The sequence below is a fragment of the Buceros rhinoceros genome, unplaced genomic scaffold (genome assembly GCF_000710305.1).
Source record: "Buceros rhinoceros silvestris isolate BGI_N320 unplaced genomic scaffold, ASM71030v1 scaffold27940, whole genome shotgun sequence".
Lineage (NCBI taxonomy): Eukaryota > Metazoa > Chordata > Aves > Bucerotiformes > Bucerotidae > Buceros > Buceros rhinoceros.
Window position 1 is genome coordinate 29,286 of NW_010388336.1, and position 8,779 is coordinate 38,064.

Consider the following 8,779-nt stretch of genomic DNA (forward strand, 5'->3'; position numbering starts at 1 on the left):
GCCCGCCGTGACTGCCAGCTCCACCAGCTCCACCGCCTGCTGCTGCTGGGGCCTGGCGGGACCAGCCCTGGTCCCTGCTCCAGGCCATGTGCTGCAGCCATTAATGGGTAGTTTGCCTGTGGTTTAACCCTCACTGCACCAGGTGCCCAAACCTCGTATATATCTGTTAATATATATCTTGTTGTTGTTTGTTCGTATAATATTGGTTTTGTTGTTATTAAAAGGGTTTTAGTTTCCAAAACTTAACTGAGGCCTCACCCACTCTTTGTCTTTTCCCTTTTCTCTCTCTCCTAACCCTTTCCTCCCAGAGCGGAGAAGGGGCTGATTGGAGAGAGATAATTTGTCCTGAGGCCCTGCCTCAGCCAAATGGGTGACACATAGTAAGGGGTGATGGAAGGTATTTCTGCGTATTTCGGAGTAGCACAGGACTGATCACCCAACTAGCAGGATCTGCTGTGGTGTATCTGTGCTCTCAAATGTTTTCCTGCCTTTTGCCGCAGAAGCAGTAGGGTTAAGGAACTAAGCCATATTTCTGGTGGTTTAAAACCTTTATCTCTTAGTGACCGTAATAAACCAATTCTGTTTGTACAGAGATCTGGTCTTGCACAGCGTGCAGGAAGGTCGTGAAAACTTACTCCCTTGCATAAACTTTTGTGCACATGTTCTGTCTGCAGTTTGACTCTGATCAAGTCAAATTGTTCAGTGCAGCTAGATATTCCAGTATGCTGGAGTGAAAAGTGTTCTGTGTCCTAAATGAAGTCTTATCAACAGAAGACAACGTTTTGCAATCTCTCCTTTTTTTTTTTTTAGGAAAGAAGTTTACTATTACACTGGGAAGTAAGATTAGGAAAATTGTATGATTTCTGATTCTGTTTGAAGATTGGACAGCCAAAGTCCACTTTAGTAATATGCAGAAATATCCTATTGGTCTAACAAAATGTGCTGTGGGTACAGAGTAAGATGGGATATGTTTACATAGGGGTGTGGGGTTGGGGGTAAAGAAATTACAGTCTGTCTGGTTTTCTTGTTTGAACTAATCTTTACCACTGTAACCTGTACATTCCACACCTTGGACTGTAGGATGATGAAAACAATAACACGCCTTCATAAGTCCATGATGTTGTTAGAATACTTCACAAGCAATTCTTGGATCTGGAATACTGAAAATATGACTATGCTAATGAACCAGCTGAAACCAGAAGACAAAAAGGCAAGTAGCTGTGTGGTGTGGGTGTGGGGACTGAAAGCTCGTTCTGTAAGGACGTGAGCTGGTGATGCTGCTCCTGTAATGGGAGCAAAGCCCAGCACTGAAGATTCCTGTTGCATACTCTCAGTTGTGCCAGGGCTGTGGTATAAGTTAGTTCAGTGATGTGATCAGAGATGAGGAAGGTCAGGACCCCCTTGAAAGGAGGCCTGATACAAAAGGTAGTTGTCTTTGGAGGGGCCTGATCATGTAATCTGGTGTTGCCCATATATCATCCAAGAGGCCAAACTGTTACGGCTTTACTTACATCTGGAATAAAACAAGGCTTTACTTCTTGACTACTGTCTCTTTTCTGAGGAACAAGAGGTGGGTTTGAGGGACTTTTTTGCTTATTTTTAAACTAGCAACCCTTTTCATGCTTTGGTTGGAGAACCACGTATGTTCAAAGAAATGTAAGTGTAAATTTTCTCACTTTCTGAAGCACACTCTTACTGTGTGACTAAAACTGCTCCATGCAGGGAGAGAAGTGTAGAAAATAAAAATTAAAAAAAAAAAAGCAGAGTGATAGAGTCCTCAAGGTTAAGGGAGAAAAACTGAGTGCAAGATCTGAGTTAGAGCGAATGAAAGTTCAAATGAAAAAAAGCTTTAGTCTTACCACTGTGTGGTGTTGGCCATCTATGTGAGCCTCTACTTTTGTGCTGTGTTTACCAATTTCAAACTAACAGAAATGTGTGTGGTGGGTCCACCCTGGCTGGATGCCAGGTGTGTACAAGAGCTGCTTTATCGCTTCCTCTCCCAAACTGGACAGGGGAAAGAAAATATATAGAAGGGCTCATGGGTTGAGATAAGGGCAGGGAGAGATCGCTCACCAATTACTGTCACAGGCAAAACACACTCAACTTGGGGAAAATCAGTTTAATTTACTAATGAAATCAGAGTAATGAGAAATAAACTCAATTCTTAAAGAGCATCTTCCCCCTGCCACCCCTCCCTTCTTCCCAAGCTTAGCTTTACTCCATATTTTTCTCTACCTCCTCCCTCTGCGTGATGCAGGGGATGGGGAATGGGGCATTGTGTTATCTTCATGACACATTGTCTCTGCCACTCCTTCCTCACAGGGAGGACTCTTCATGCTCTTCCCATGCTCTAGTATGGGGATCTCTCCCATGGGAGACAGTCCTCAACTGTTACAGTGTGGGTCTTGCCTATGGGCTGCCGTTCTTCATAAAACTGCTCCAGTGTGGATCCTTTACACGGCCTACAGTCCTTCGGCAACAGACTGCTCCACTGTGGGTCCCCTGCACTGTCACAAGTCCTGCCAGCAGCCTACTCCAGTGTGGGCTCCTCTGTCCACAGGTCCTGCCAGCAGCCTGCTCCATTGTGGGCTTCCCATGGGCTCACAGCTTCCTGCAGGTGCATCTGCTCCACTGTGGTCCACTGTGGGCTGTAGAGGAACAACCTGCTTCACCGTGGTCTTCACCACGGGCTGTGGGGGAATCTGCTCCAGCAGTGGGAGCGCCTCCTCCCCTTCCTTCTCCACTGACCTTGCTGTCTGCAGGCTTGTCTTGTTTTTTTTGGGTTTTTAACATATTCTCACTCTGCTCCTCAGCAGCAGTAGTGCAGCTTCCTTTTTCCCCTTTGAATATGTTGTCATAGATGTGCTACCACCATTGCTGATGCACTTGGCCTTAGCCTTGGCCAGAGGTGGGTCCATCTTGGAGGTGGCTGCCATTGGACCTGTCAGACACAGGAGAAGCTTCTAGCAGGTTCTCACCTCTGTAGGCTGCCCACTAACAAAACCTTGCCGCACAAACCAAATACCATCTGGATATGGCTGGCTGGTTCACCCTGGTGACTGATACTGACTGAAGTTACCTTTTCCCTGCAGTTGTGCCTGTGCTACCAGATTTCCACTTCCTTGCCCCTCCTGTGGCTGGGAAAAGTTACACAAATCTTACTGGATTCATTCCAAGTTACTAAAAATACATTTGTGCAATAGTTCGTAATGGAATGGAGGTGGTGTTCTCCACACCACCTTCCCCCTGCCCTGAGTCCAATCTTCCTTTCTGATGTTTTTGTTAGTTAATACTCAGCAGGATAAAAATCTCCAGTTACAGTTTTAAAAACACAAATTTACTTATGCATTTGGAACAGTTTTGTCATCTTTAAGATGTCTTTCCCATTGAAGCGTTTTCCAGAATCTACTTCTATAGTTAAGTTGAAGAAAAGCTGCCAAACTTCTAAATAAACAGTATAAAAGTAGGAAATAGAATAGGTTTGGCGATTCTTGTTTGGGGAGGGTTTCCATCCCTTCCCTGCTCTCTCATTGCCCCAGCAACTTGAGTTTGGGCAAAGTTCAGAAGCCGAACCCAAAACAACCCCAGAGCGCTGGCCCGTTAGCATTTTCAAACGGCTGAAGTTTCACTCAGATGTGTATGCAGCAAGAAAGAACTAGTTGAAGTAACAGTTGAAACTTTCTTTACTTCTGTGTTCTTGCTGGGATGATATACTATGGGAAAATAAAGTTCAGTTGAGAAATTCTGGTGACTTACCACTACTAGAAAGCTGTATAGTGTATATCTGTATCATGACTAGATAGTGTATTTTATATCACAACTAGCACTCCCCGCTGACCTTTAACTTGCAAATAATGCTAATTCGCAAAGGCTTTCTGCGAGGGTTTGTTTTCACGACTCTGATGGGTTTGTTTTTCATCGTACCTTGTAACATACCTGCCATGCTATTAAGCAGCTTATTTGGAAGCATGGTCTGGAGAATTCTACTTGCATGTATGACAACTGTGAAAGCCGAGTACAGTTTCACGGTAATTAATCTGTTTGTTTATCTCTTCCTATAATGTTGCTTATTCATTTACCCAAAACAAAATGGGCAGTGTTAAAAACCTGCTAGGAGAATCTTGGTATTTATTGGGACTTAGGTAATAATAGCTGTTATCGTAGAATCTTGAGGAGAGGAAATTAATATAGCAGTGAAAAGCTTGACTTGTGAATTTAGTGTTGTTACTTCCCCTTCCTGAAGCAAATGCTCCAATGGTGGTTCTTAAAATATAGCTATACAACTATAAGTGCACTTAAAAGGGAGGAGAAAATAGTTATTTCTAGGGTAGAGTTCCTTACAGATGCATGAAATGGGAAGGCAGTGCAGTTGGAAGTGGAGGGAAGAATATTACCACTGAGAAGGAAAAATAAGGCATGAAGTTACTGAAATTTGGATGATATAAGAAGCTGCTTTCTTGAGTCAGGAATGGGATCTTTATCTGTATTATCCTTATGATTAAGGACAAGATAGCTTTCTTGCATGAAAGATGAACTGAAATTATCAGGTATAAAAGTATTTATTCCTTTCCTTTTATACATAGCAGGTGAATTTTTCATGTGAAAAGTGAAAGCTTTTCTTTTATGCAGGCATTTAATTTTGATGTTCGGCAACTACATTGGGCAGAATACATGGAAAATTACTGCATGGGAACGAAGAAATATGTGCTGAATGAAGAAATGTCTGGTATCCCTGCAGCTAGGAAACACTTGAATAAGTAAGGATACGATTTAATTTTCCTCTGTTTGTATTTTCTGTGTTTTGTTGCCCTTGTCAAGTTTTGCTTTTCCATGTAATGACTAAATTGTTGTTTATAGCAGCTGTTTAGGTCCCCCAGAGTTCTTCTGTTCCAGTCCAGTGGTCTGAAGCATTTTCTAAAGAAGTCAGATGTCATCTTTCTTGTTCTACTAGTTGCTCTCAGTGTTAATAGTTACAGTATTGGTCTGGGATTATGATTGTAGCTCTGATCACTAGCGTGTACTCTAATCCAGGGGTTTTATTTTACCCAGGTATTTTTTGGAGGGTAAAAAGGTACACAGTAACACAAGGTCAGAATGGCTTGTTCAGCTAAGTAGGTTTAATAGGACAATAGTTGTTTCTTCTGGGAATGTGATTTTCTGAAGCAGGTAAACAGGGGTGGACTCGCCGAAGCAGGAAGCTTCGATGCTGGTGCTCTGAGATGACTTCTCTTAGCCTTTTATCTGTGGCTTAACTCCTCCAACCTAAATGCATTGTTACTGTCCAGAATTGTACTGACACAATTGTTGCCCTTGTTTTGTTCTTGGCTGATTGATAGACAGTTGTAGACTTGTGGAATAGTACTCCACACCTGCTATCCTTATAGCACAAAGAAAAGTTGTCTGTCTTCTAAGAACATGTTACTCTTCTAAAAACAAAGATTTGCAGTTATAGAAGCATATATGTTGCAACCTCAAATATACTTCTGAAACATGGTGATCTCTGCTAGTGGTGGGGGTAGGTGAACAGGTGTCCAGTGAGTAGATCATAAATGGATTACAGTGGACTATTTTGCAAGAGGTTTAGATTGTAACACATATTTACTCTGAGGTATTAAGTTGGTCTTTTCTATTACCATCAACCTCTTAACTCCAACTAATCTGAACTCGGAGTCCACTGCTTTCAATATCGCCTAGACGTGGCATTCTAGGGGATCTGCTTCTCTGGGAAACTACAGAGTAAAATTTTTCTTCAAATAGAAAAGTGGGCTTTACTTTCATATACAGAAATTTAGATTTTCTTTCTACAAATAAGGTATGTAGAGAAAGGTCTGACTATAGTAACACCCAGCCTGCCTGTAAAACAAGGTAAAGGCAGCGTGTATTTCCTTAAAAAGAGCTGCCTTCAAAATACAAATTGTCGTGATCTACTGAACCAAAGAGACTGCTCTGTTTCTAAGAAATCTGAACAAATTCTGGTTGCTGTTTGCCTTGAAGCTTCCATCTTTACATGTGAGAAGATTGCGAAAAGTCACCGTTGCCCTTCTTACTCTTCTTTAAATATAGTTCCCTAAGAAGGAATGAGTTTAGAATAGCAGTGAAGATTCTTGGCTCTGGGGCTAGAAAACCCTGTAATGGGTGGTTGTGTGTTGGTTTTTTGGTTTTTTTTTGTTTTTTTTTTTTTTTTTTTTTTTTCCAACAGGGAACTGAAATAAACCTACACTTCCCACTCACACGTCAGCTTGCCTCTGGATATTGTTTGTTTAGCCTGTAATTTTTTTTTCTTTGCCAACAGCAATTGGAATTATTTCTGCAGAATTAGGAAGTTTTAAGTATGTGGAGGGGAGGGAAGGGAGTTCATAGTGTTAATTAAATTTCCTTGGTTTTGGGGTGGCTGGCAATCCTCTAAAGGTAGGTTATTGTGTGTGTGACCTTGGCTTTATGAAGTTTTTACTAAGCAGCTATAAAGCAGAAGTATGCATCGTTAGCCACAGGGCTGCCTCTGTTCCTTGGTTTTCATATGTTTCTCTTTTTAGCAGTGAACTATGGAAAAAACCTTCTCTGGTTCTTTACTTACTAGTTTACTTCTGTAATTCACTTAATACCACTCATAGTGTATCTTGAAATGAATAAATGAACAAATCAAATTCTACAGTAGAGCATTCTTTTTTTCTCTGAGTCCTGATACCTTGGCTTTTAATTATTTCTTTTGTGTTTTCTTAGGTTAAGGAACATACGCTATGGCTTCAATACAATTCTTGTGATCCTGATCTGGCGTATCTTTATTGCAAGATCACAAATGGCGAGAAATATCTGGTACTTTGTGGTTAGTCTGTGTTACAAGTTCCTCTCCTACTTCAGAGCCTCCAGTACTATGAGATACTGAAGAAGAGAATTTAGCATTAGGACATCTATGCATATGGTGGTCTAACTGCACAAAGCCTGTAACATGTAGTCATCTCACATTTTGTAAAAGCATAATTTCATCTTAAATTGGAGTGCAAAATACGTGGCATGGTATGTGTAACGTTAGTTGTGTATCTTCCTGAAAACAGAGAAAATAAAATGGTCAAGTGCCAGGATGAATTGGCATTAGACAAGTATATAAATAACTTTAATTCTTTGACCTGGGGAAAACATTTTAGACTGCCGACCAGCATAACTGTGCAATTTGGAACACGTTTGATTGAAATCTGCCTTAATGTGATTTTTTTCTTTTAAGTTTTACACCATGTTGAGTAAGATTAATATAGACTTAGTAGCTGCTAGTTGCTGTAGACCTATTTATTTGAAATTCTGAATTACAAAGGGTTTTGCAAGTTGCAAAAGTGTATGAATGATGGTGGATCTCCTGAAAACAAAAAAAAATTGAAGGCTTTTGTTATTTGTCCTTTTTGCCACTTTTTTCCTTCTCAAAGTAGGGATGCAACAATGGTGCCTACTTTGCTTTAAAAGAAAAAAGAAAAAGAAAACCCAGCTCCAACCTTCCTTAATTACTGAAAGGCCTTTTGTCTGATCTGGTCTTCAGAATGCACTTAGCGATTCAGTTCTGTGCTCAAAACTGGCTGCAGCCAACTTGCATTTATGTCAGCATGAACAATTTACTTCTCCAAAAGCAGAATTGACCCTGTCATTGAATAGGTGAAAGGAAATGTAACCCTGACGGTGGCAAAAATAAAATCATTGACTGTCCTCTGGGTTTTTTTTGATGATTTCCTTTGGGAATACAGAGCCAGCACTTGATTGTTACATTTCTGACTTCAAAAGATAAATGTATTTGAAAAAAATTTATTATGCTTAGTTGCTGCTTATATTATTGGTAATAGTAGTTGGACAAACTATAGACTTTCATGAAGAGAGATACCTGTTTTTAAATTCTAAGTAATGTTAGCAAATACTTCATGAATTAATTTTTTTAATCGCTTGAGCTATGAAATCTGATGCATGGACAACACCAATGCATAAGCACACTTTCTCATCCCTGCCCCAGTAAAACCTCTCATTCACTGGCAAGCAGAGCAAGACGCACCTTGCTTCAAAATGGAAGTAAGTTAATGATTCATCCATTTATCTTAAATTATTAGGTTTAAATCTGAAGGAGTATGGGGTTTTTTATGCATGTTACGTTTTTTCAGTAGGGAAAACATTTGTAAAAATAGCAAGTTGTAAGAAGAGATTGAATCCTAGTTTAAGGCAATACATGAAGATCCTTTCAAATTTTGGTTGCACAGAATTCTGAGAACGCTGTAATGTTCCTCTAAGTGATGCGCTGACCAGCACCCTTGCCCAGTGCTTGTTTATTAAAACCAATTTATACTGATGAATATGTTCTTGAATCCGCTTGGAAAGGCACATAATGACTTAATTACACAAGAGTTACATTATACTTGGCCTTGGTAGGTTTTTTTTTGTCCTATTTGAATTAAGTATGTAAAGAACTTATTTTGCTGTTCTTGTGAAAACTTTTACTTTGAAGAGAACACCTTTCATGCAGGTGTATGTCTCATTTTGAAAAGATAATGGCTTCCTTGTTGAAGCTAATATTCTGTAGTAAGTAGTTAAGATGTAATTCCTTTTTAAATTTACCTGTGTATATATGAAGCTGGTGATGAAAAGCCTAAATGGTCTAGGACCACACCTTGTGTGAGAGACCTCTGATCGTGGCAGAAAATAAATTAATATGATTGAAAATGTTATACTTTAACCAATACATTAGGCATATTACACTTTTAGTTGCCTCCCCAAGTATCTTACTAGACCTGAAAGTATGCTTACGCATTCC

General features: G+C 40.1%; 1 protein-coding gene across 2 annotated transcripts in view; it reads left to right on the forward strand.

Moving 5' to 3' along the window:
- The window catches only part of FAR1 (fatty acyl CoA reductase 1), a 24,927-nt gene extending 17,733 nt beyond the window's left edge, over positions 1-7,194 (forward strand). For both annotated transcript variants that reach the window (XM_010145647.1, XM_010145655.1), the window contains exons 9-11: positions 1,081-1,210; positions 4,630-4,757; positions 6,721-7,194. In XM_010145647.1, coding sequence (XP_010143949.1) covers positions 1,081-1,210; positions 4,630-4,757; positions 6,721-6,883 — 421 coding nt within the window. In that variant the 3' untranslated portion in view covers positions 6,884-7,194. The remainder of the gene's footprint in view (positions 1-1,080; positions 1,211-4,629; positions 4,758-6,720) is intronic.
- The last annotated feature ends 1,585 nt before the right edge of the window (positions 7,195-8,779 follow it).